This window comes from Melanerpes formicivorus, unplaced genomic scaffold, assembly GCF_026170545.1.
Source record: "Melanerpes formicivorus ecotype bairdi unplaced genomic scaffold, bMelFor1.0.p_v2 SCAF_15, whole genome shotgun sequence".
NCBI classification, from domain to species: Eukaryota; Metazoa; Chordata; class Aves; order Piciformes; family Picidae; genus Melanerpes; species Melanerpes formicivorus.
In genome coordinates, this window is record NW_027142367.1 from 2,260,492 (window position 1) to 2,287,890 (window position 27,399).

At 42.2% G+C, this 27,399-nt stretch overlaps 2 protein-coding genes across 3 annotated transcripts; one reads left to right on the plus strand and one right to left on the minus strand.

Annotated features, from left to right (window-relative positions):
- Positions 1 to 271: 271 nt before the first annotated feature.
- SDHA (succinate dehydrogenase complex flavoprotein subunit A) lies at positions 272 to 17,938 on the minus strand. The gene is made up of 15 exons (XM_068147451.1): positions 17,832 to 17,938; positions 14,835 to 14,921; positions 13,812 to 13,973; positions 13,257 to 13,400; positions 12,963 to 13,127; positions 11,564 to 11,712; positions 10,115 to 10,239; positions 8,704 to 8,872; positions 7,945 to 8,140; positions 6,323 to 6,494; positions 4,300 to 4,418; positions 3,823 to 3,934; positions 2,523 to 2,653; positions 1,930 to 2,043; positions 272 to 1,248 (listed from the first exon to the last, which is right to left on the minus strand). The coding sequence occupies exons 1-15, from the start codon at positions 17,895 to 17,897 to the stop codon at positions 1,162 to 1,164; spliced, it is 1,998 nt and encodes a 665-aa protein (XP_068003552.1). The 5' UTR covers positions 17,898 to 17,938; the 3' UTR covers positions 272 to 1,161.
- A 60-nt stretch (positions 17,939 to 17,998) lies between these two features.
- CCDC127 (coiled-coil domain containing 127) lies at positions 17,999 to 23,870 on the plus strand. 2 transcript variants are annotated; one of them, XM_068147454.1, is made up of 3 exons: positions 17,999 to 18,079; positions 18,636 to 18,764; positions 19,928 to 23,870. In XM_068147454.1, the coding sequence occupies exons 2-3, from the start codon at positions 18,644 to 18,646 to the stop codon at positions 20,599 to 20,601; spliced, it is 795 nt and encodes a 264-aa protein (XP_068003555.1). In that variant the 5' UTR covers positions 17,999 to 18,079; positions 18,636 to 18,643; the 3' UTR covers positions 20,602 to 23,870. The 2 variants fall into 2 exon arrangements, with proteins under 2 accessions (XP_068003555.1, XP_068003556.1); XM_068147455.1 differs by lacking the exon at positions 17,999 to 18,079 and adding an exon at positions 18,088 to 18,190.
- The last annotated feature ends 3,529 nt before the right edge of the window (positions 23,871 to 27,399 follow it).

Sequence of the window (27,399 nt, forward strand, 5' to 3'; positions counted from 1 at the left end):
CAACAGGAAAGGCACTCATCTGCAGGCTCAGGCGAGGGGGAAGTGTCAGCCCATTCTGCTTTATTGCAGTCTTTTAAAAGATGTAGGAAACGTTATTCCCAGGCTCTCCCCAACACCAGTCAGGGCTCTTTCTTTAAAACAAGCCAAGGCAAGGCCCTGTCTCCTTCCTGCCCTGCTCGGGTGCTTCTGCCTACTGTGTTTCCGCCAGTCCGGTCTCAACCCCCTGGTCCAAGATACAAAACCACTACTGGAGTGAAAGACCACCAGCAGCAATATTCCAACAGTTTATTTTTTTCAGCGTTTTTTTCCAGTAACACACAACATTCTGCAGTTGAGAAAACAAATTTAAATAATTAAGAAATACCCCATTCAATTGCACTCTAGAAGTCCAAGAACTGGGCACTATTCACAGAAATGCTGCTAGAAGCTGCTTCGCTGATGCCTTACAAGTTAAACTGAGTGTGTTTCGTGCCAAGGTCTAAGTCTGCTAAGCTGTAATATTTAGGTAAGTGTTTTGCAAGAATGCTCCCTGCTTGGTCTGAAAGACAGTCTAGGAAATATACACACAGGAAACACCACAAAACCCAACTTTGGATTTCCAGATACAGAAGAGTTTAACTATTAAGATTATACCCTGAACGGAATATAACTGGAGGCATAGCTTGTTCCCTTCGTTAAAACATGAGTATGACAATTTACACAACTTTAGCTTCAGAAAAAAAAACAATAGAAGAAGGAACAGTGCATCATTTTCTTTTCATTTCACTTGCAATCAGCAATGATGCTGCTTAAGTCCCCAGGTCATAAAATTCAGTATCTCAATCTTGCCTAAAACTATTGCAATGCATTTCTTGCTCTTAAAGTATGGAAATGTATATAATTACAATGAGCATACAGTTATAATAGCACATTCAAACAAATCCAAATACTCTCTTTATTTAGATACATTTTTGTGTTTTCCCTGTCACTTCTGACAGACTGGTGACAGAACATAAGCTGTCTTTCATTCCATGTTCACAACTGTAGAGTAAGCCACAGCAAAATACAAGCTGGAGAAAAATTTAGTCAGCATTTTCCACGGATTGATAGCAACAATATTTTGATTTGCTCGTGCTCTGCTTATGTACACTAACACCTCTGGGAGAGGGCTGCTGGAACTTATTAGTATGAGCGAATAGCAGGTGGGACTGTTGCACAATCTTCTTCATTCAAAGTTCTGTCAATCACAGGTCTGTATTTCAAGGAAACCTAAAATAAAAAAGAACAAATACCTTAGGACAAACAAACCTCTTGTATCTAAACAACACAGTTTAGCTAATTACCACTGACTGCATTTCTCAGATGTGAAGCTTGGCCTTTAGAAAGGCCTTTCGGACAAACATGAAGATTGAGAGTTTCTATTTCTTTTAGCTCAGAAAGTTTTGGAGACAGAGAGCCAAATGGATCAGTCAGGAGACAAATCTGTGTCACTATCTTTCCATCCTCAGCCATTCCTCAGAAAGTTTTCTCATTTGTCCTCTAGACTCAAGGGACAGGAAACTAAGGGGCTTCAGGAAATAGAATACAAAAAAAAACAAACACTATTTTTATAGGGTCAGACTTCAGTTCTATCTTTGAAATATCATTATAACTTTACACTAAACACCACCAAGTTTTGCCACCACCAGAGGAAAAAAGAAAGAAAAGAAAAGCTGCAAGCTTCTGAACTAGCCTGACATAATGGAAAAACAATTCCAGCCAAAATCACAGTAATTTCCCAAAGATCAAAAAGAACGTCTCCCAGTTGTGCCTACTGTTTAACCACAGAATAGATGTTCGAATTTCCCCCCCACACCTCTAAGTACAATGAACTATATCAGATTTTGGTGTCTATGAGAGCAACTGCTTGCTGGCAGTGAGGAAGACCCTCAAGCACCAGGCTCAATGTACCTTCCCAGATGGGACATCTACATAGGAAAGGGTGTGCTTTCTCCAGTGCTCTTCGAATGGCCTCCGCTGCTGGCCTTGGAGTGGCTTAGAATAGTCGAACTCATCTATCCGTAACTAAGGAGAAAATTAGGTTAGTATAGACCAGAAGTCACATCTGCAAATCACTTTACAACCACACAATTAGTTGCATTCCAATTACAACGTAAACACAGCGTGTGTCCTAACAGCCAGCAACTACCCATGTCAAATTTTAAAACTGAGGTTTAACAGGGGCTTTAAAGGTTATGTTCTTTACACAGCACAATTGTTTTGCTTGAAGCCCTGTTTATGCATTCACAGGATCATTATTACTGTACTCTTGTTTTACACCTCTCTAATCATTGAGATGTACACACTGAAGATCGCTGTCAAATACAGCATGTATTGGTCATTTTATGTATAAGAACAACAGATAAAACAGAGCAGAGGGAACCCCAAGTAAATCCTACACTAACTCAAGACTCTGAAGACTGTACTTCAAAGAAATTACAATGTTTATATAATGCATCCAAGGAAATTCAATCCCACATCCAGGCTACAGACAATATTCATACCTTATAGTCCTCTCTGGCATGAGCACCTCGGGACTCCTTCCGAGCCTCAGCACCATAAATAGTTTGTAGAGCACAGAGCATCAGGTTTTGCAGTTCGAGGGTCTCTACCAAGTCAGTGTTCCATATAATACCTAGTAAAATATTAAAACACCATGGAAGATGTTCTACAAACAAGTTATTCCTCTATTGTGTTGACAATACAGACAATACTCTGCCTACTGCATGGTACTCTGCAACACTGACTCAGTCACTACTGCCTGCAAGGCTCAGTAATGATCCCTACACCCCAACAACTGTAATGAATCTTAGAAGAATTCATAGTTCTACCAGCTGTCCCAGTTGCATGTGTACCACTGAGACAAAACTACACCACAGAATCTTGCCCACTGTCTATCTTACCTACAACCCAGTCCCCATACCTCTTTTAGATCATAAATGTCTAAATGATAGCTCTTTAAGTAGGATCCATAGCACATCAAAACAACAGGGCTTTCCCTTCCTTTCCACCCTCAATAAGGGGAAAAAAAAAGTCTACTAGTTATCCAAGGCTCTTCTTCATTTAAATATCTCCAAGGTGGACTCAAGTTCACTTGAATGAATTTCTCTTCATTGATACATTCATCTGATCCCATCATTTTCAGCTGTTTTAACACTTTTCTTGATGATTGTTAAGAGCTGCCCAATAAAGCCAGTTCTACTTTGAGTGTTAGGATACATGCCAAATCACAGAGAAATACTTGTGAGTGGACAAAAGGTACATCTTCAATTGTACTTAGCCAAGTTCTCCTAAGATACACCACAAGACAAAAAAGTGTCTGCATGCAGCAATACCAGCTCAGCTGAGGAGTGGAAATTGAGTGTTCAGTCTGTGTATAGTCTTGGTACCTTTTTGCAACTCCCTGGCCTTTTCAGAAGATATTTACAAAGTTCATCTCAGTAACTGAGGAACTTCCTCCTGCCATCCTCTGAGAGAACAGATGCTAGTATACTTTATACAGTTAAATCTGATTTCAGTATCTGCTCCTTTGAGAGAGTATGCAACCAGCAAATGACCAGTAATATAAAGTACTTGACTGATAATCACATTTAGCAAGTAAGGCTCTATGAAACATCTTTTCAGATTCAAAACAGTCTTTAGACAGAATTTCAAGAAACAGATTTCCAGAAGGAAAAACACACACACACAGAGAAAAAAAACCCACCACACATGCAAGAAACCAACCAACCAAATAGAGAAAACCCAACCAACACTTTCCCAGGGAATACTCTGCCCAAGGTGTGCTTTTTGCATTCAGATTACCTCTGTCAAATGTCTTCAGATGAGCCAGATCACTATAAATTTGGCTAAGTTTTTCGCATCCTTCCTGGAGCACAGAACCAGTCCGAAATACAGCAGCATGGCTTTGCATTGCCTGCAAGACAGTAAAACCAAAATCAGTATCACATACTGTATTTGCATCATATCTCACATTATTTGACTAGCTCCAACAGAGCTTGATACAGAACTGTTTTGACTTTAAACATGTCTGCAGCCTGAAATTAAAACACCCTTCCTTTTCAGAGGAAACCCCACTCTATTATACAGTCAAGAAACTACCCAGGAGAAACAACCATGAAGAAGAAACTAACTACACTGATAGCTTTGGCTGTGCCCAAATTTCTCCCACTTCTTACTTCTGCAATGCCAATCCTGAAGAGCAATTCACAAGGTGACCAAACTGCCACTATTGCTTGCAGCTTCTCCCACTTTATACTTGAGAGTTTCACTAGGCTTTACCTTCTGCATGTTAAGTCGTACTTCCGAAGTCCTTATGGATCCATTGGCAAACCTTAATTTGTCCAGATTAGCAACTGACTCTTCACCAGCATTTGGTTTTATGGAGGGAACAGTCTCACCTAGCAAGAAAGTTTCAGTCAGTTCAGTAGGTCAGGCTTGGTTTTGGTTTCTGACTGTTTCATAGACTAGCAACTGTCAAAACTCAGATTTGACTAAAATACTACCTGCTTCCTTCCTCTGATGTACAGGTTAACTATAAGCTGCTGAACTCCCACCAACAGTATCCATACATTTATAAATAAAAGTGGAATATATGAATCACATTCTGTCACAGTTTGTAGGGAATTCACAGGTTTTGCTAAATTCTGCTGTCAGTTCCTTAAAATAGCATTTCAGGCAAATTCTTCTTAATTATGGAATAAGCTTGTGGCTCCTTACCACCCTCTATACTTTGCTTGTCTCCTCAACTCCAAACCCTGCCCCTGGCTCTCTCTTGGGCTTTTTAAGGGACTAGGTGTCATGGGTTGAGGGGAAGGCCTCAGCCTTCTCCCCCCCCACAAAGTGAAGGGGAAAAAAAAATGAAAGAAACCACAGCTAACCACAGCCGGATGAGCAAAGGAATGTGCTATATTTACAAGCCGGTTTAGGGTATGCAGGGTATATATATACACACACTATTTACAGTAGTTACAATATATACACAGAAATATACAGCAAAGTAACATGGGAATGAGATTCCCCTCCCCCGCCAGGAGGAGGGTTCCCCCCCTGTACCCCCTTCTCTCCCCTTTTTCCCCAGAGAGGGTTAGAAAGAGAGAAAAGGAACAGTTGTTAATTAAAAGCAGTTATAAATTAGAGCAAAATGTTAGTAGGTTTTGCAGGCCAAGGTCAGTCTGGCAGAGAGCCTAGAAGCCACAAGCTGCAAAAAGGGCAGAGAGAAAAGTGCCCACTGAGAAAAGTCTCCGCTGAACTCAAAGCTTAAAGCTGTACTCTACCAATCCACCAATGAAATTAGTTTAGACCTGTCCTTTGTTTATAAAACATTCAACCACAGTGTCCCTTTCTTAAAGGCGCAGCCTCAAACGGTCACACTAGGCACCAGTCAATAAGCTTGGCTGTCACACATGAACATGCTCTAATAGCAGAGCCCACCTGTTACTGTATAATGAAACAAGCAAAGCATCTTACCAGAACACTTCATCTCACACATAGCTTTGCATTCAAACTAATAAAATATCTTCCTGCAACTTCCAACTCAAAAGGAGACAGAAGTATCTAAATAAATGTTTACTCAAAGCCAGAGTTACTAGGCAGCACTCAATCTAAGCTGATTCCATCAGGAACCATCACTCTGTACAGTCAGACTGTAAAAACAAACCATCTTATTAATTTGGACATTAAGCAGTGAGAAAGCAGGTGACTACTGGATTTCAACTGCGCCGGCAGTATAATTGCTTCTCTTTCCACAGTATTCTGTTGGGGGAAGGTAGGGGTGTAGTTCATTTTCTCAGCTCAATAACTGTTGCTGAACCAGATTTTAAAACAACATTCAGCATTGAAAATCCACATATAGGAAATGTTACAATATTTAGTAGCTCTCTCTTATGACTTGCACATGTAATCCACCTCATAAATCAACAAGGTGGCAGTGCATTCCACTATACAAAAGGGCCAAGTGTAAGCCTACATTTTGATGCAGATCAAGATGCAGTGCAAGATGTAGAGAAGGCAGGTTTCATATCCAATATTCTATTTTGCTAATTTGCGAAAAATCTCAGCTGTTTTTGCCAATAGCACTGACCCAATTCTAAGTTTAAAAATACCAACTCATGATGTAAATGCTAACATAAATCATTAGCACAGCAAAGAACATATTGATAAAAACCCACAAAGCAGCTTCTGCCTTTTCTAACAAACAGGAGCACGTGTCTAGCATTGTGAATTTGAAGGAGGTAGCAACAACTCCTTGCTGGCAGAAATAAAGTCATAAAGGCAAATGTCTCCCAAAAAAGTTGAGACTTACCAGGCTTGCATGTCTCTGCAATAGTAAGGGCACAAGCACGACCAAAGACCACCAAATCCAGAAGAGAGTTTGCTCCAAGTCGATTTGCACCATGGACAGATGCAGAGGCTGCTTCCCCACAAGCATATAGGCCTGGTACCACTTTATCCTCACCATTCACATGTGTGATCACCTGTCATTTCATACACTCAATTAATACTCATTTCTTAAACTGTTTGTAACAGTGCAAACCTCCTTATTTGCCAAGGCCATGTGCACCTAAGGATGGAACACAGCAACCTAAGGTTTTCTCCAACTCTAAAACCACAGACACCTTAATTCTAAGGGGTAAGCACTAATACTTGGTAAATACAGGTGGCACTAAAACCTAAGATTTCTTTAGTTACAGAAAGTATATGGGTCTGTTTCATCCCAATTCTGCAGCAAATAAAACAATTACACAGAGAAAAGCTGACCTGCACAGACTTGTAAAGCAAAATTCAACATTAAAAAATTAACAAGCACAATACACTGAAACTGAAAAATTCAGCTGATACCATCGCCTCGATTTATACTAGTTAGGAGTTGGAGAAAATCAGCTTTACTGTAGAGATGACATGAACATGTAATTAATATACATGAGCTTGAGTTACAGATTGTAAGAGAGCCCCAGTTTGGCCTTTGTTCAACTACACTATCCTCAACTTAATATACTGAAAATTGTTGTCATAAACAACATTAACTCTCTTTCAGATGTTCCCTGGAACTAGGGGTTGATAGTAGGCTAAACATGAGCCTGCAGTGTGCCCAGGCAGCCAGGAGGGCCAATGGCATGCTGGTCTGCATCAGGAACAGTGAGGCCAGCAGGAGCAGGGAGACCATTCTGCCCCTGTACACTGCACTGGTTAGGCCACACCTCGAGTACTGTGTCCAGTTTTGGGCCCCTCAGTTTAGGGAGGATGTTGACTTGCTGGAACGAGTCCAGAGAAGGACAACAAAGTTGGTGAAGGGTTTGGAACACAAGCCCTATGAGGAGAGACTGAGGGAGCTGGGGCTGCTTAGCCTGGAGAAAAGGAGACTCAGGGGTGACCTTATTGCTGTTTACAACTACCTTAAGGGAGGTTGTAGACAGGCAGAGGTTGGTCTCTTCTCTCAGGCAACCAGCACCAGAACAAGAGGACACAGTCTCAAGCTGTGCCAGGGGAAGTTTAGGCTGGCAGTTAGGAGGCAGTTCTATACAGAGAGAGTGACTGCCCATTGGAATGGGCTGCCCGAGGAGGTGGTGGAGTGACCATCACTGGAGGTGTTCAGGAGGAGACTTGATAGGGTGCTTGGTTGCATGGTTTAGTTGGTTGGGTGGTGTTGGATCATAGGTTGGACACGATGATCTTGCAGGTCTCTTCCAACCTGGTTTATTCTATTCTATTCTATTCTATCTCCAGATGGACTAGAACATTGTTCAAGTTAGTTATAAAAATAAACCAGATTGTGACTTTTAAGTACTCTGATATCATTATTATAGTATTATTAATGTTATTCATCATCCTTACAGTTATGACAAACATCATTAATGCTTTAATACTTGGAAAATTATTCCTTATTATGATTAAAACAATATACATACTAACAGTGTAAGTACTCACCTGTCCTTTGTAGTTAGTAGGAATACCTCCCATATTATAATGCACAGTAGGCAGAACGGGAATAGGCTCTTTAGTGACATCAACTCCAGCAAATATCATAGCTGTCTCTGAAATTCCTGGGAGACGGGTTGCTAGCTGCTGTGGTGGTAAGTGGTGCAACTGCAAGTATACGTGGTCTTTTTCAGGACCACAACCCCTATCAGAGCCACACAAAAATAAAAACAAACAAAAAAAGTCAACACTGGAATACAAAACAGGAATTGTGGAAATACCAGTTATATTTCTAATCCAATTTGATTCATTTTTGCGGAAAAAAGTATTTTTTCACATGTTCTCAGACAAAGCATCCAGTATATTTGAAAAGGCTGATGAACTTGACAGAATGTAAGCAACTTTTTCACCTCCCTGATTTCTTTTCCACAATAATTAACAGCATTTAAGACTTTAATCCACTGTGTCTCTGCAGAAACACATAGTAAGTGAAGATAATTAGGGAAAATAACAGAGGAGTAAATTACTTCCACTGTTTGCAGTAAGAGCATATGCATGGAAATTGCTTGAGCAAAGACCTCTAGAGGCACTGAAATCAAACAGGAGATTCCAAACAGAAATCTGTACTCAGTAATGTCTGGTTGCAGAGATAAAGTTTGGACTCTAAGATATTAAAGGTCTTTTCCAAGCAAAACAATTCTCTGATTGTATGCAGACTAGCATGATTAAATATTTACTCTACGATTTCATTAAGAGCATTTAACTAACCTTCCTTCCCGGATTTCTATGGTCATAGAGCGAGACACTACATCCCTGGAAGCCAGATCCTTAGCAACAGGTGCATATCTCTCCATAAATCTTTCACCCTGACTGTTAATTAGAATACCTCCTTCTCCACGACATCCTTCAGTTATAAGGCAGCCAGCCCCATAGATACCTGTCAAGAAAGAAAATACCATCAAATGAGATAGTCTCTAGATAGCTTCATTATGAGAATGACCAGGACTGAATAAATAAGGTTGTCTTAAAATAATGCATGTAAGAGAGAAGTAGATTTTAATTCCACCCTAATCATACCACTAGGAACTGTCCCCAAAGGCTGCTTAGAATCAAGTATTATTGTTCCTTTTGAACACTCTTCCTGAAAGGTAAGCAAGTTGATTTGGAACATCCACAAAGTCTAAAAACATTAAACCTTCTAGAGATCTGCAGTCATCAATATGCAAGGAGAATTTTACAACTATTTGGTAGACTTCCAGCAATTACTTTGGTCAAGATTTTTAAGTAAACCAGAAGCTGATTCTATCAAGACCAGTTTACTCATCTCTGTTCCTACTTCTCCTGTACTAAGGCAGTAGATGGATGGCTTCCTATCAGGTGGAAAGCCAAAGCTCAGTTTTCCTTTAGGGAAGGGAAAACCTGCATCTGTTAGCTTTCATGACTGGTTATCACAGAAAACAAAAATGCTAACTCACTCATGCGTTTGACAGTAACATTAAAAGCTGTTAAAATTACCACACAAGCAATGAAGCTTCTTTGTCTAAGAAAATCTTATCTAAATTAAATGAACACTGGACCTCTGACAACTTTAAAAAACAAAACTAAGTGGTCAAAAAATTGCCACTTACAGTTAAAACTAAGCATTTCATGAACTTAATAAAAAAAGGACACTTTAGTTTGGTGTCCACAGCTTAGACAGTAATACTTGGCTGCAAAAAATCAGTCCTAAATATAGACCTTTATTTCAACTACCTACTTCTACAAAAGATTCTAGTATATAATTCCCTAACATTTGCACCTATCCTGTTGCTCCTGTACCTAATATCAAATCATTTAGCATTTTAAAGACAAAAGCAATGTAATTTTAAAAGATGAAGTGGTTTCAGTTTGGAATTCATAAAACCTGTAAGCATTGTGAAGAGAGCACCTGAAAATATTTAATACTAGAGTCTTTAAATTAGAATAGCTGAGCCCTTTCTTATATTGTAAGGCTTACTCTCATATTTATATTCAAAAGCAGCTGCAGGCAAGTCTAACCACCTGGCACAAGGAACTAACACATTAGCGAAGTGCTGCAGGAAGGTGCAGACTGACATAAGCACATTTTAAAGCAACAAAAAAAATAATCTGTTCAAATCATACAAAAACAATGTTGCAAGCATCATTTCATATTTTGTACCTGTAGGGTGAAACTGCACAAATTCCAAGTCCTGGCAAGGGAGACCAGCTCGTGTGACCATCGCAGTGCCATCACCCGTACTGGTATGAGCAGATGTACAACTGAAGTAAGTGCGGCCGTACCCACTACAGGACACAGAAGTTAACAGAATTAGCAGAGGAAAAAAAAAAATCACGACAACATACCACTCAACCATGCTGTTTGCACAACTGTGGAAATGGAGCAGAGAGTTAGTAAGCAAGTCAGTTTGCCACCTCCTGTACCAAGTTCAATAAAAACCAAACAAACAAACCCACTCCCAAAACAAAACACCACCAAAACTGGTGCTGCCCAGTTATGCTCAACCAGTTTTGAAAAACAGATGGTGACAACAGGTCTAAAAAACAAATAGAATAACAATTCCAAAGGAGGATAGATCATTTAGTATCAGAAGCCTTTGCACCTGAAAAGTTGCTTCAGGAAGTTCTCTCAATCATCATTAGCCTTAATTTGAACTATTACTAGCAGCTTTATAAAAAAAATAGCATATTGTGGTAGTTTTAGACTGTGCCTTTAAAATGTTGGGGGGAAATTTCAACCCACCACAGTTAACAATGGATTCTATCCTAGATATGGCCCTGATCTTACATTCTTACATTTCAGAGCTTAATTGTCTAAAATAAGGTATTAAACATTAATTCTTATGCCTAAAACAAAGAGGTTACTTTTGAACATCACTGAGAATGGCCAATACTCTCAATTACAGGACAAACTCTCAGAAGTATCACTCTACAGAGTGCATGTAGAGTACCCAAGTCTGAAAAGAGCCTTGGTTTTAACAAAACCAAATTATGTATGCCATCAAACTAAGTATTTGTCTTTGGCACGTATGTTTATAAATGTTTTGTGTACCAAAACAGAAAGGAGACAGCTATATGCAGCAGAAGACTAATGCATGTAATATGCTAATAAACACACAAAATCTTTCTCAACTCATTTCATTCTGCAGCAATTAGGCTTACAATGTCGGGATCTTAACATAACATTCTCCAAGATTTTGAAATCAGAACCCTCAAGATATAGACACACACACACGCTGGCAAACCATGCAATAATGTCTGCTTCAAACAGCAAGATTTTAAAAACATGTCAGACCATTTGGACCATACATACTGACTGCTCCTACACATTCCACATGTATGCCACTGCTCTGGAATTCAAAGGTAGACCTCAGACTAAATTTTAAACTTGGCCACAAAATTAGTATGTGCTTTCTTGCAGAGGGAATGACTGAATTCAGTTATACTGCTTTTGACCAAAGAGGCAAGAGGACAAGATGGACATATAAATTATGTCTCTGAAGTCAGAATGTCAGCTCCACACTACAGATTGAAATACATGTACAAACACACAGACTTCCAAGTAGCAGAACTCTCAAATGTCTGTCCTCTATCACAAGCATTACATTACCCAGTGGCAATGACAGTGTTCTTTGCTCTAAAACGATGTATAGTGCCATCTTCTATGCAAAGGGCAATAACACCACGACATTCTCCATTTTCCATAAGTAGGTCCAAGGCAAAATATTCAACAAAGTAGCTTGTGTCGTATCTTAGAGACTGGAGGAAAATTTGGAGGTAGAAAAATAGGGAAAAAAGAAAAAAGAGGATCTGTAAGAAAAATGCAGAAACCAAAGTAACCTCTCTTCAAAACTGTCAATTCATACGGGCTGTAGCAGGATATAAACCACTCCAACTCCTCTCAGGAAAACCCACTTCCTCAAACATTTATTGAAAAGTGCCAATGAATCTATTCTAGAAAAACAAACAAACAAGTATTTACCAACCACTTCATTCTGCTAAGTCACGGCTAGTCAACAAGACTTGATTCCCTCTACATGTGGCAACACTTCAGTCGGCTGCAGTGTACATGCACAAGCAGGTTTTACTTAACCTCTCACAGAGAGGTGGAGTACATGTCCAGGAGCCTAGAATGCCAGCAGAAGCAGCAGGCATCAAGTCAAACATTCTTTCATGCCCCCAAGGAAGTGTCTGGCAGCACTGAGCACTTGGACTGCAGCAGCATATATAGTGTCAAGCTGAAGGAGAGCAATTAGCTAGCTACTAAGTAAACTTTTTAAAAAGTATTAGCTGCTAGGTAGTTACTTTCAGCTTTAAGGTAGCTTATTACCATTTTAAGCTAATCAAATCCTTCTTCAGTTGTAATTGGTAGAATTCATAGAACTACTGGAACACCAGTCATTTACTTGCCACAGAGCAATCCCGGAAATGCACAGTAGGCCTTCATGGCTTGCTCCCCCTGCTCCCTGTCTGAAGGCTACTGAAATAAAATGCTACCTTGCACCCTGTTTCAGAGTTCAGCAGTGCTGCTGTGCCAGATTTTTTGAAAAACAGAACAAGTTTTGGGGAAGGGGTTACTTAAGTTCTCTTTGGGCCTACTTAACATACACAAAAGCATTAACCATAGAAAACTATTACAGACCACAAAGCTAACAGTGCATGCTCATTAACATATGATGTCTTCACAGGAGCCATTATAATTCTGATCTTTCATTTTATTCTACTTCTGTGTATTCCTGCTAGAAAGCAATCACCACTTAGGCTACATCCTTCAACATGGAAGGATATAAGCAACAAAGGAAACCCCGAATTGTTGTCAGTCACTCTCTTGGATTCCTCAATGATATGGGAACAGCTAAATATTTTGTTAGCTTGTTTTGGCTTTTTTTTGGGGGGGGAAACTCCCTGCCAAACTCCAAGGATGGGGAGGAAAAAAAAACCAAACCAGAAAAAGTACCCATAATTGTAAATACCAATATTCAGGCCAAGTTTAATTCACAGCTGCTTACCCTGCCATACAGCGTATGCAACAGCGAGTGTCCTGTCCTGTCTGCAACACAGCAGCACCTGTGAGCTTGTCCTCCTTTTCCAAACTGAAGACTCTGCCCACCGAATGCACGCTGATAGATTTTTCCTTCTTCAGTTCTGCTGAACGGCATCCCATAATTTTCCAGCTGTGTAACCCAAACACAAGTATCAGAAACATTTGCACATGACAATCCAACAAATTATTTTACTATGTTCCCAGCAAAAGGATCTCTTTGGAAGCTTGTCTAGCTGACAACAGTTTCAGTGAGTCTCACCTCTATCACTGCAGCTGGGGCTTGCTCGGTCATGTAGTGTATGGCATCCTGGTCACCCAGCCAATCAGACCCTTTCACTGTGTCATAAAAATGCCACCTCCAGTTATCGTCCTCCATGTTTCCCAGAGCAGCATTAATCCCTCCCTGAAAAGGAAAAGGTATTTGTCTAGAATTGCATTACCAAAGTGCAGCTTCGGTAGGTTTTCCTCATTCCTGTTAAGAATCACATAACATTTAGACTGCTATGTACAAGAACCACAGTAAAGTCAGATTGAACACAGCAGTGAAAAGCCTGTGCAACTTACCACAGTTTCACAATGGTTCTTATCTTGCTCTGTTGTGTGTAACACAGTGAATTGCAAAGTTACTTTGAAGCCTGTGAAACAGCACTGAACAGATTCTAAACGCATATTGCCTCCTCTAAAATACTTTCAAGTAAATATGCATTACTTATAAAAAGAAGCAAGGCCTTGAGACATGATGTTCAAATGTATATCCAGATCAGCTTTCTGAAAGCAGGCATTACTTAATTATTTGCTCTAACTCATTTCTCACCTGTGCAGCAACAGTATGAGATCTGGTGGGAAACAGCTTGGTAACACACGCTGTATTGAATCCGGCTTCTGACAAGCCAAAGGCAGCCCGCAGGCCTGCTCCTCCTGCACCCACAACAACTGCATCGAATTCATGGTCCACTACTGGATATTGTGTAGAAATCTGGAAACATAAATCGGTTTGTTGTAGTTGCAAATATTTTAAGCCACGTCAAACGAGTTCCATGTAGACACAACCAATATACATTTAATGTTCTTCATAGACTCTTGCAGCAAATACCACATCTCTTATGTACTCTCTTGGGTGGTGTGACCGTTTTAGGCTATGCCTTTAAGAAAGGGACAGTTACTGGAACACTCTGGCTGAATGTTTTGGTGTAAGAATGAAAACAAAGATATTCTAAACAAATTTAATTGGTAGAATGCAACTTTAAATTTTAGCTTTAGTTCAGTTTGAATCTCAGTCAGTTCAGTCTGTTGTTTTCAGTCTCTCTGAGCAGCTGTCTTCGGTCTGTGCTGGCAGGTGCTGACCTTTCAACTAACCAGATAAGAAACTAATTCTTGCATACACTTTGAGCTAACAGAATTTCCTCCTTAATAATTACCTTTTCTCTCTCTAACCCTTTTTGGGAAAAAAAAGGAGGAAGGGGGAGAAGGATTGTGGGGACCCTCCTCTCTGGAGGAAGGAAGGTTTTCTGTGTTACGTTCTTTGCTGTATATTTTTGTATATATTGTAAATACTGTATATTGTGTATATATTCATCTGCATGTCATCCTGCTTGTAAATATAGCTTATCCCTTTTTTGCTTCTCTGAGTTAGCTGTGGTTCCTTTGTGTGGGGGGGGAGAACTGAACTTTCTCTCACCACCACAGGTGGAAACTATCATTGAAAGAAACACGTTTCAGCAATTTGTGCTGAACACAAAGATCTACTAAAAGCCAAGTACCTGTTTCTGTCATGTCTGTCAAGCCTAACATGCATTATCTAACCTGTCAGTTAAACTATAAAGAAGTATAAACATACCGAATCAGAAACCTTCGTAGAAGCGTTTTTCTTTCCATAGGCTGTGAAGTGCAAGCTGCGCGCAAGAGTCTGGCATGCCGCCGGCCACTACGGAAAGAAGTCAACACAACTGTTGCAGAACAAAAACAAAGGTTCCCTATTTGGAATACTGTGATTTTCAACATTCACGGCTACCTTACACTTACAACAAATTTCTGGTAGCACATACACAAATCTGTTTTATCAACACAGTTCAGAGCTACATGCAATGAAATTCTAGCTTTTCTATAATCACATCCAGAACAAACAAACAAAAGCAAAACACTTTTGACTGGATCAGAGAACAGATTTTAAGATCAGGGTGTCAGAGATTATCTATTACTTACTTCACTAGCACTAACCAGTCTCTCAGACCTAAGTCTGCACTGACAGAAGAATATGCTTGCAATTAATGCTGTAGTGTTCTTGTATTTTTTTCACAAGCAAAGATTTTTCTATGGGAACCAGAGGAATTAATGGAAAATACCTCTCATGCCAAGCAATCCTTGGAATTTGGTAGAGAAAGCTGTTCCACCTCATCATTGCTTCTCAAGTGAGAGATGTTTCTCCTGTTCTCATTCTCTACTAACTAGTGATACATTTAGAACCATTTATTAATACCTAAATGAAGCACCAGGGGCACAGATTTCCCTTTCTGTAACGTTACTTACTCTCCTCACCACTCAAACCTACCCAGTATCAAGTCTTTGTTTTGACAGGTTAAAGCAGTCACAATTTTAGTCTCCACAGTATAAATATCCAGTTCCTGGGAAAATAGTACTCCTCCATTACATCATTCAGAAAATCATACCTAACTGAAGCGACTGACAAGAACAGCAACACAAAGCTGTACTAGAGACCTGTGCAGTGACATCAGCACTTCCCTATTGGAAATAGGGCCTAAAATGACCTGGAGCGGTATTTGCCTTTTTCAGCAACTTCTATGCTAAGCACATATTTCCTATCACTTCCAAATGTTCCCCTCTTCCCCATTCCTGAAGTAAACTACAGTACACTGTCCTCAACCTAGTTGCATCATTTATTACACTAGTTCCTTAAAATTACCTTCTTGCATAAGAGTGAATGTAATGTGTCATCATATTTGCTAACATATTTCTGGTTTTCAGGCATCTTTAAATGAGATCAATCTTAACACCTATTCATAAGGAGTTCCACAAGTATTTTCCTTCAGGCAATTACTTTCCCTCTTCTACTCTGCTATGTTATCATGGTTTGGGGCACTTCCACGCCCATCTTAACATCTGCATTAGCAACCTTCATTCATATTTCCCAAACAGAATCAGATCGACTAGCGTGTCACAGAGAAAAACTACGTATCAGACATAATTTAGCTGCAAAACAACTTACCTAACAATCATAGCTCAAGCTACAACAGGATGTCCTCTCTGCAGCAAAACTGCTGTAACAGACATGGATTTATACATACCCAGTATTGCTTACAGACAGTGCAAAATACCAAGGGGAAAACCCAACACAAAAAAAAACCAAAGAAACAAACAAACAAAACCCTCAAGAGCTGTGCACTATGGTTACACTCTAAAGCCCCAAAAGCAAATAAATGCCTTTTTTGTTTAACCTCTTCCCCCAGAGTAAACAAGTCTGCTGCAAGTTCCCGTCAGAATTCTCCTACAATGTCTTGCAACTAATTACTTTTCAAAGAACTCTTATATTAAGAAGGTGCTGTAAGGAGGTAGAGAATGCATTTTGCATCAGAGGAGCCTGGAAATATATTGTTAAAAAAGCAAAATGACACTACTGTTCAGCAGGTTGTTTTTCTTCTCATATCCAAGGTTTTGCACAACAGTTTGCAGAACTGCTCTCCCCACCCAAACACACATATATCCATACACACTTTTTTTTGTTTTTAATATATGTAAGAATTTCTGCTGCCACTAAGTTTTTCTGACAAAGTCTGCCCACAAAGCAGAAAAACATGCTACCCTAAATTTGCAGTAAACGGGATCACACTAATCCTCAACTGTTATTCTACTGGGAACGTTATGGCCCTCGTGAATGTAAAGGTCCCGTCAGGGCCAGTTCACTGCCATCTGAAACACACATCCCTTCTTCCTCTCAGTAGATTGTCCTTGCTTTATGAGACTGGGATTGCAGCTTTATTTATAGGATCCTCTTTAGACACATTTATTTTTAGCAGCTGCAAGACCATTATGGATACAGTGAAAACAGTGGAAGGAAACTGAAAACTCTCACTTCATCTTGGAGAAAAACAAACCTTCACCAAGGACTGGTTATAGGTCAGCTGTAATAAAACTCTCAAACCTTTAAGAAGGATGTCCTGGAAACAGCTGCTAGCCAGACTTAAGCAACACGCAGACATACACTAGCTTCCCACACAATTCCAGGAGCCAGCAGGAAGCTTTCCACCTAGGTGATGGGACCGGAGGGTGCTGCACCTGACAGACTCTTTCAGGGCCCTTCAGCACATCGCATCCGCTGCCTTCCTCCGTCCCTTAGGCTGCTCACGGCCTAAGGCTACGCCACTCGCTTTCCAGAGCAGAAGGCCATGCCCACAGCCAGTTACCTTCAAGTAACTGGCCCAGAAGCGGAGTAGCAAGCTCCAAAAATAAGAATAATAATAATAAAAATCAATAACCGAAGGGCACACAGCTCCGTAAGGCCCTGCCAGTCCCGCTCCCGCAGCTCTTCGCCCCGGGGCGGATGCTCGCCTGCCAAGGTCACAGGAGAGACAGCGAGTACGGGCCGCCGCCGGTCGCCGCACACCGGGCCGCAAGGAAGCGCAGGCCAGGACGGGGCCAGGCGCGTTGCCGTGCCGCGGCTGAGGAGAGGGGCAGGAGTCGCACGGGGTCCCTACGCTCGGCCGGCCAGCCCCCCTACCGAAGAAGCCTCTCCTCGCCAGCCCCGTAGCCTATTTCCCTTCCATCGGGACGCCGATACAAAGGCACAGAAGGCCAAAGCGGGACGAGGACAAACACTCACCGCCCGCGCCGCCGGCCGCAACCAGCGCTTCGCCAAACTCCGGGAAGCCGCTACCGTCGCCGCCATTTCGCAGGGAACCGGAGGTGCGAACAAGGGCGCGTGCGCGAGAGCGCCGCTAGCCGCGGAGCTCGGCGGGAGAGACCGGGGCGGGGGGGGGGGAGGGGAGGGGAGTGTCAGAGGCTGGGTGTCTGTATGCGGGGTGCCGCGACGGGGACGAATGACGGCTGACGGGAGGGTTTAGCGCTTAGGTTAGTCACTTTGTTGTCCTTCTCCACGCTAGTGGGCCGGCCTGGGAGGGGCCGGGGCCGGCATGTAAGTGACAGCGACAGCGTCCTCCGCGGCTCCGCGTTGGTGAGCTGGTAGGTGGCTGTCCCGCTCCGGCGACCGCGGGCTGGGCCCGCGCCTCCGCCCCGCCCCGCCCCAGGCTGGTGCCGGGCTGGCGGTGGGGCCGGGGTGTGCAACGTGCGGGACTTGGAGGCCTTCGGAGCGGCGGCAACATAAGCTAACGTGCCGCCGGCCGGGGAATGGAGTGGGTGTTAGTCAGCGGCAGCGCTAAGGCCCGAGGGCCCGCCGCGGAGCCGTCCTGACCGCGCCCAGGTTGGCGGTTGCGGAGCAGGCCAGGGAGCCCCTCGCCGTGTGAAAGCACGTCCGTTCAAAGTTCCCAACTAACCAGGCCTCCATTTGAGGGTCTCGGACAAAAATACCCGTCTCAGAATGAGCTGTGATTCTGGTGAGGGTGATTTTGGGAGCGGTCCTACGGTACTGCGTGCTGCTAAGCCCCTGTTTCTCTCCCGTAAATCTAAGGTGCATTCATGAATAATTTAAATGACCCTCCCAACTGGAACATCCTGCCAAACCGACGAGAGCCTGGGGATGAAGGTAGCAGGTGGAACTACGCCTTGCTGGTCCCTATGCTGGGCTTGGCCGCCTTCCGTAAGTAGAGCCCCGGCCCCTCAGCTGGAGCTGGCGTGCGTGGCTGTGCTGGGGCGGCTCACCTGCTAGCCACGGGGACATCTATCTCTGAAACAGTGTAGTGATCATACAGCAATACCCCATCTAGGGATTTCCTTCGATCTACTCATGTATAAGGTTATAGAAAGTGTTTACTGTTCATAACATTAAGGCAATGGCCATTTTTCACATAAAAGAATTGAGTCCATGTTTAGTAAGCTCCAGTTTACAAAGCTCTTTCAGGAGAGTGGAAAACATGCTAGAGACCCCAAAGGTAACAACCCAGAGAGTTGCTGATGTATGTTTATTTACTGGACCTTGAAGGTTCTCATTGAGAGCCTCCAGTTTGTTTTCCTGTAACATTATTTTCCTTCAGTCCAAGAAGACTGTAGTAGCATTAAATGATGCAGGGAGATTCTACTTCCATGGAAGCATGATCATTTAAAGTGACTTACTGTGAAACATGGGCTCACAGAAATATATTCTGTGGGCTGTGAATAGAGGTGAATAGCTCTGTGTGGTGGGTTGAAATTACCCCCCAGCATTAACTTTGCCAGACCAGCTCAGCTGGAAGCAAATGAAAGCTGTATTTACAGGCAAAACTCCAATCTTCAGTGAAATGCAATGAATATATGCAAAATATTTACAATATGTACAAAATATTTACAATATTTACAGGTATTTATAAACAGCACAAGGACCACCCTGGTCAAAGTCCAGGGGAAGCTACTAGCTTCTCCTTCCCTGCCTACCCAGACCCCCCCTGTACAAAAGGGAGAAAGGGGCAGAGAAGTTAACCAAAACAATGCAGCCAAGGTCAAGCAGAAGCAAGTTAGTATCTCTCCAGAGTGAAGAAACAAGAAGATTAAATTGTTTTGGTACAACCACCTTAAGTTCCTTATCTCTTCAATGGAATTATTTAGAATTATCTTTGCTTTCCTTTTAACACCCAGTAGTGATTTATTTACATTTTGCTACCTTTCTGCTCAAGATGTGTGAAAAATTTTAAAGGCATAGCCTAAAACTGCCACACTCTGGGAAGGTCAGAAAAGAAATTCTTTTTTTACCGCTTAATAGCTGCTTTAGAGTCATTGCTTATTATATCCATCGTGATGTGCGTTATACCGATGTTTTATATATGATAGGTTGGATCTGGACCAGAGAATGTCAAAAAGAAATAGAAAGAGAAAAAAAGGAGTATTACAAAAAGCATTCATCTTTACAAAGAGACCTGGAAGCCAAGTACCGGGATATAATCACAGAAAATCGTCGCGCCGTTGCTCACTTGGAGCTGGAGCTTGAAAAGGAACGCAACAGAACCCTGAGCTACCGAGAAGCCCTCGTCTCCCAAAGTCGTAAACTAGTAGAAGAAAGAAGGATCCTAGAGCAGGAGCAAGAGAAGTTAGAGCGAGAAAAACGAGTCCTCTTGCACTCAGGAGCAGTAGGGAACTTGTACCAGAGTTGTTTGGCAAAGGAAGAAGAGTGGCAAAAGAGAGCCAATGCTCTCCTAAAAGAATTTGAAGATGGGCTTAAAGAAAGACAGGATATCTACTGCAGTCTTGTTGTGCCTAGAAGCCAGAGACTAGAAATAGAGAAAAATCTGCTAGTTAAAGCAGCAACTGATCCAGTTGCTCTGGCTCTGCACATGGAAAGTGGTTTAAAAGATATTTTCAAACATGATAACTACTGTAGCAATCTGCTGAACAGAAACAAAAGTCAGAATGGAAAACTCATGTGGCTGTATCTGAGATATTGGGAACTAGCTATTGAACTACAAAAGTTCAAGAGGGCAGAAAAGGCCATTTTAGGAAAACAATGAGGTAGGGGAAGTAATGGGATTTGAAGTGATTCACTGCATAGTAGGAACTATCACAGTTGTAGTCTAAAGCCATTAAATTCTCCTACTGTGTTTATTTCTTCTCCTTGTTGCACTTGTATTTGCATGGGACATGTGCAGTGTTGGTGCCTTTACTTTCACTGTCTAACAGAAGCTCCAGTGAGCTATGCATGCTCTTAAACTCTGTGAGTATGTTTGTATTGCAGACTGCAGTATAGAGGTATGCCAGCTTCCGTAGATACCAGAAGCAGCAAAACAAACTCAGTTTAGACTGATTTACCTGGTTGATGGCCATACTCCCATCAACAGAGAGGTGTGATTTGTCCTCCCCAAGTGGGATAGCATATTGTGCTCCTTATCCCTGATGTTTTACTTTGTGTCTCAAGGCTTTTTCTTTTTTAAGTTAGTTTGTTTAAACAAGAGTAGTTTTGAGGCACATGTTTGGGAGAGACTATGTTTGAGCAAACTGCTTGCAATATACATCCTATGTGTATATATGTACATTTATGTAAATATATGTGTAAATGTGTGTGTGTATAAATATGTGTCATAGTATTCTAAGGGGGGAATAGTATGATCATGTTTCAAATGAATCAATCTTGCACTGTCTCCCAACTTGATACACAAATAGTACTTTATGAAACATCCCTAATGAAACATCCAGAAGATGCTAGTTAAAGTAACACAAAGAAACAGATTAATGAAAGCCTAGCTGGAGCTAGGGATCCATACTTGGAATACTAGAGAGTGTATAAATTCAATATTGCATTCTTCTCTTACTGAAGATGAGAATACTTACATTAAGAATATTTACAGTTTTAATGTGTCAAGGTTTTAGTTGTAATTCAACAGTGTGCCTCCATTATAGATGTCACTGCTGCCTCTGCATCCCAAACTGCTACCTGGTTAGCGTTCAGGAACCTCCGTGAGCTACAGCCATTGCACCTGTCTCTGTTCCTTGGACAGGTTCTGTTTATTTGTAGATGAGAACTCAAATGCAGCCTGCACTGGGAACCACTGCTGCTGTTTCTGTCCATCTTCGGTCTCACAGAGCTAAGGATGCTTTCCCACAATTCCTAAATTTTGAGCTAATTGTTCACCACTGCACATGAAGGTGACCATGAAAGCCTACAGATATGCAGACTTCACAAACTTCAAAGTTGGAAGCTTTGTCATTTAGGTAGCACAGTATAATAAGTCTGGATTGAAAACAAACAACAAAAGAATCCCACAACCACCCCAAACCTTGAGTATCTTCTGAGTCCTTGTGGCAGTAGGGTCCACCTTTTTCAAGTGTGCCATGCATTTTGGAGAATAGCTCTTTTCTTCCTTTCTAGTCCAACCTTAGACCTCAAAGGGTGGGTGTTTACCCTTTGGTTCATAATGTCTGGTTGCCTCTGTTACTTGACTTTGATTGGTGTTGATAGGTTGTCAGTTCTTTAATTAGCAGTTGCTTACTGAGAGCCACACATGACATACCTTTGCTCTAGGAAATCTGCTACTTCATGGCTCCAAAGCAATCCAGCTAAGTAAATGCCTTTGCAAGTTTAACAGCACTCCAGAAGATGTAGATTTTCTTCTATTATTTCCTCTGGGTTTCATTTAGTTGGGCACAGGTAAATCTTTTGAAGTAGTGTGTGCAACCTAAGCCAGTTACCCAGCAAAAATACCAATAGGAAACAAAATTATTGAGCAGAATGCAGGTTTCCCAACTGCTCACCTTTATAATGCTAATTATGTTGTTGTATTGATGTATTAAACTTTATTGATTCTTTTATTGGTTTTTTTGTTTAACAAAGTTGTAGTAGATAGACCTGGGGGATGGGGGAAAAAAAGAGATACCATTCACAAACCCTGAAAAGGCAAAAGCATGTCTGGATGCCAAAAGAATGCACGTTGGTAGATGAGAACACAATGGAGTTACCCCTCTTGTGTGACAGCCTGAGCCAAGCTGCTGTAGCTGCCCCTATGCACAGGCCTTGTTGCTCAGCAGAACAAACCAGTTTGAATTTGTCCAGTGATAGGACAAGGGGCAATGGGTGCAAGCTGGAGGTACCACTTGAACATAAGGAAAAACTTTTTCACTGTGAATAGACTAGACTAGACTAGAATAGAATAGACCAGGTTGGAAGAGACCTTCAAGATCATAGAGTCCAACCTATCAACCAGTCCAACCCACCTAATCAACTAAACCATGGCACCAAGCACCCCATCAAGTCTCCTCCTGAACACCTCATTGATGGTGACTCCACCACCTCCCCGGCCAGCCCATTCCAATGGCCAATCTCTCTGTATAGAACTTCTTCCTAACATCCAGCCTAAACCTCCCCTGGCACAGCCTGAGACTGTGTCCTCTTGTTCTGGTGCTGGCTGCCTGGGAGAAGAGACCAACATCTGCCTGTCTACAACCTCCCTTCAGGTAGTTGTAGAGAGCAATAAGGAACAGACTACCCAGAGAGGTGGGGGTTGGACTAGAATATCTTCTGAGGTCTTTTTCAAGTCCTAACATGCTGTGTGTGATTCTGTGAATAACTTCCCTCTCTGTTTTTCCTCCAGGACGTGGAAAGTGTCTGCCCACACAACTGTGGCAGGTTTCATATGTACATACAGGCAGTTGGGCAAATCAGCAGTCAGTGAATCAATGTACTTAAAATTCATGCCTTGAAATTGTACATGCTCATTTGTGCTTAGTATTAAAAGAGCAAACATTTTATACTCCCTCTTTTTTGTTTTCCATGGTCACACCACTAAAAATATTTAAAAGGGTACTTTTTTTCACTATAAATATGTCAGTGAAGCATCATATGCTCGCTTGTATAGGGTTGGATGAAATGTAATGAATGAGTTTTGCTTTCACTTTTTATAGGAGTGTCAGTTATTTACAACTAATGGTTCAACCACTGTTCATGGACACTTTGCAGATCAGTATATTAAGACTGAAGAGGTTTTTGATGAGAACTTTTAGAAGTCTGCTTTTTAGAAGCACTGGTCCTGTTAGCTTCTATCAAAACTCCTTTGTTGGTATGTTACATGGTGTTGAAACATTCTCTCTTTGTAGGTTATGATGTTGAAAGTTCTGTTGTGAGCTTTATCTTACCCAACAGCTGTTGTTTTGGATTGGTTGGTTGGTTGGAAATGTGCATATGTATGTAGAGTGCAAGAACAATTTGTTTTGAAAATCTCTAATGGAACTTTTTTTTGTTATGAAAGCGGTGAGTAGCTTGTTAATAAAACCCTTGCGTATTTCTGCACTGTTTTGTAACATGGGCAGGGTGGATGGGAGGAGTGGAATTTGCTGTTTTTATTCCATCTTTCCAAACAAAGTGCACAATTACATTTTTACAAAATGGACGATAGTATATCTGGCATGTAAAAAGTTTTGGCCTTGGTGCTGAGAACAGAATCTATGTGAAAGTGTATTTTGTTTCTTAGGAAAGAACAGCATCATGGAACAGTTAAGTCCACCCACTTTAACTAAAGATGAGTGATTAAGGATGACTATCCCTCTGAGGTAACTCCTTCAGTCTGTTTGTTAAGTAGGATATTCTACCTCCCTCCAGAATCCCTCCAATCATAGAATCAGTAAGGTTGGAAAAGACCTCAAAGATCATCAAGTCCAACCTGTCACCCAACAACTCATGGCTACTAAACTACGGCACCAAGTGTTACGTCCAGTCACCTCTTGGGCACCTCCAGGGACAGTGACTCCACCACCTCCCTGGGCAGCACATTCCAATGATGAACGACTCGCTCGGTGAAGAACTTTCTCCTCACCTCGAGCCTAAACTTCCCCTGGCACAGCTTGAGACTGTGTCCTCTTGTTCTGGTGCTGATTGCCTGGGAGAAGAGACCAACCTCCGCCTGTCTACAACCTCCCTTCAGGTAGTTGTAGAGGGCAATGAGGTCACCCCTGAGCCTCCTCTTCTCCAGGCTAAACCCTCCCAGCTCCCTCAGCCTCTCCTCATAGGGCTTGTGCTCAAGGCCTCTCACCAGCCTTGTTGCCCTTCTCTGGACACATTCAGGTGTCTTGATGTCCTTCTTAAGTGGGCCCAACCAGTGCAGAGTACAGGGGCACAATGACTTCCCTGTTCCTGCTGGCCACACTATTCCTAATGCAGGCCAGGATGCCACCTGGGCACACTTCTGGCTCATGTTTAGGTGGCTGTCAATCAGCACCCCCAGGTCCCTCTCTGTTTGGCAGCTCTCCAGCCACTCTGACCCTAGCCTGTATCTCTGCATGGGGTTGTTGTGGCCAAAGTGCAGCACCCGGCACTTGGACTTGTTGAATGCCATCCTATTGGACGTGTATTTCTGCACAGTAGCCTTGCAGAATTTTGGTAGGTAGGAGCTGTGAAGTTTGCTGGACTATTTTGAAGTGTGCATCCCAGGGAAGATGGCATCTAGGAGTGTGTTGTACTTTACACTGGATTGAAGTTAAATTGGTTCATTCATCATCATAGGTCCTTAAGCTTTCCTGTTTTGTCTACTGAATGCCACTTCAAGTCAGGACAAGCTTTTTGCATGAAGTCTGGCTGGTTATACAGCCATCTGTCAATCAGCACTCCCAGGTCCCTTTCTGTTTGGCTGCTCCCCAGCCTGTAGTGTTGCATGGGGTTGTTGTGGCCAAAGTACAGCACCCAGCACTTGGACATGTCCAATGTCTTGTTATTTTAATTTTTCCGTGTGGATTTTCTCATCTTCCTTCTGCCTGTGAAGAACTGCACTCCAGCTGCTCTAGGACAGCATTCAGACACTCTGGAAGCCTTTATTCCCTGCCTCTACAGTTCTCAATCTGTGTGGCACAATGCTTTGCATTTACCCATCCCTTGTCATCACAGCTAAGTTGTCCCCAGTCCATACCCCGCAGCACAGTAGACGCAGTAAGGAGAGCCGCTGAGACAGCTTGTGCTTTCAGTGAGAGCCAAAGCCATGTTCTCTTTGGTCTGTCAGTTGTGCCATACAGCTGCTGTCCTGGGTGCATGCCCACAAGGAGAAACAAAACACACTCTGGACTTCACAGAAGTTGACCCGAGTGCTAGAAAAGGGAAATGTTCCTTAAAAGTGCTGCTGAAGGGGATCAGGTAAAAAGGAGCAGCCCAGTGGGTCTGGTCTTCTTTTGCTTAAATGGGAGCTGCCAGAAAACCATTGACTAGACAATGTGTTATGCTGAAAGTGATGCTGCACTCTGGAGGCAACAGCTCATTTTATGTTCCCCTAAAGGGAAGCATCCTAGGAAGCCACCTGTTGACCTCTTGCTCTTTAAATCATGCTTTTGAACACTCCAATGTGAGGACGAGAAAACACTAAGTATTCATCTGTGAAGGTTACAAGGTGGAAACAGTGGTCAGCAGTTCAGGTATTGTGGCAAAATCAAAGGAATTTAAGTTATTACTGTGACAAAACAATGCGATGAAGCTGGAAGAAGTTCTTTACTGTGAGGGCAGTGGAACACTGGAACAGCTTGCCCAGGGAGGTAGTTGAGGCCCCATCCCTGGAGATATTCAAGGTGGAGCTTGACAGGGCTCTGGGCAACCTGCAGCAGTACATCCAAAACCCCTTCCTGCCCCCCTGAAAATGGGATTGGGGGAAAACAGAAGTGCGGGAAAAGGGAACTGGGGGAAGGCACTTCGCCCCCTCCCCAAGGCCGTGGTAGTCACTATCTGTATATTTAGATCTATTGCTTAGCCACTTGGGGTGACAGATCTAGTGCACAACCAGGGATTTCCTAAAAGAGTTCCTGTTGTTTGTCAAGGAACAAACCATGCATAATTTTGTACACTCAGTTTTCACTGCCTGTGCAAGCATGGGCACATGGAGCTGTCTTTTGTCCGCAGCTAAGATGTGCTTCTTACATAGTTGAAGGTAATCAGCAGGAACTGATCATGCATACACTGTAGTGATCATATAGAATTACTGGAACAACAGTTTGGGGAGTCTCAGTCCATTTAGTGGAAGACACCATTGAGTGATGATTGCAACAGCAATATCCAGGCAGCCATCCTGGTCAGGTGATCTAATTCCTGCTGTGAGTATTACTCTAGGCAGTGCATCCCAATTGAAAACAACAACAACATTCTGTCTGTGAATATGTTCAGCAGTATAGTCAGTCATCAAAGTCTCAGCGGGAGAGTGAGAAAACACTTCACAGCACAGAGAAGTTGCTAAGTCTTGGAAACTGGACAAATTTGTCTTGTAAACTCATGACACAAACACATTTTGAAGGCAATAAAAGAAACAAGTAGAACCTCAACACCTGACCTAGAACAATTAAGATTAAAAGACGTCACACAAACTAACCCCCAAAGGACAGGTAGTAGCAGAACTTTGGCATGGATGTCAGTGCATACTGGATAGTATCAAGAAACACAGAACAATTTTGATATCAAAGTCAACGTATGTGGCAAAACTTGGAGACCTATCACAATCTGATTAACCATCTTAATACTTTCCATGGATTCTGACAACCAGGTAGCAAAACCTTGGCCTGTTAATGGTCAATGGTTGACAAAGATGCCTTATAGCTTTCTCTGAGACTTATCAATCCCTTCAAGTCATCATTCAATATGCTAGGAAAAAATCTACACAGTCCACATGGGCAGTAGTCACAGAACTGACAGAGGCCTCCTAACCAGTGACACATAAACGTACCTTCTCTTCCTGAAGTAAGAAGGGTTATCTGAACTTGTGGTCAGATGAAGCTTGACCTGGAATTGAGAAAGGATCATGCTGAGCCAGTTACCATCAAGGTCAGTGTCAAATGAGGGGATCCAATGTCACCAT

What these genes read in the sequence shown, in the direction of transcription:
- CCDC127 (XM_068147454.1), top strand. Translation starts at nt 18,644, where the DNA reads ATGAATAATTTAAATGACCCTCCCAACTGGAACATCCTGCCAAACCGA. An exon ending in GCTGGGCTTGGCCGCCTTCC is followed by an intron (nt 18,765 to 19,927) that starts GTAAGTAGAGCC and finishes TATATATGATAG; the next exon opens with GTTGGATCTGGACCAGAGAA.
- SDHA (XM_068147451.1), bottom strand. Translation starts at nt 17,897, where the DNA reads ATGGCGGCGACGGTAGCGGCTTCCCGGAGTTTGGCGAAGCGCTGGTTG. An exon ending in TGTGCAGTTTCACCCTACAG is followed by an intron (nt 8,873 to 10,114) that starts GTACAAAATATG and finishes CTTTCTTGACAG; the next exon opens with GTATCTATGGGGCTGGCTGC. An exon ending in TAGATGTCCCATCTGGGAAG is followed by an intron (nt 1,249 to 1,929) that starts GTACATTGAGCC and finishes TTTTTATTTTAG; the next exon opens with GTTTCCTTGAAATACAGACC.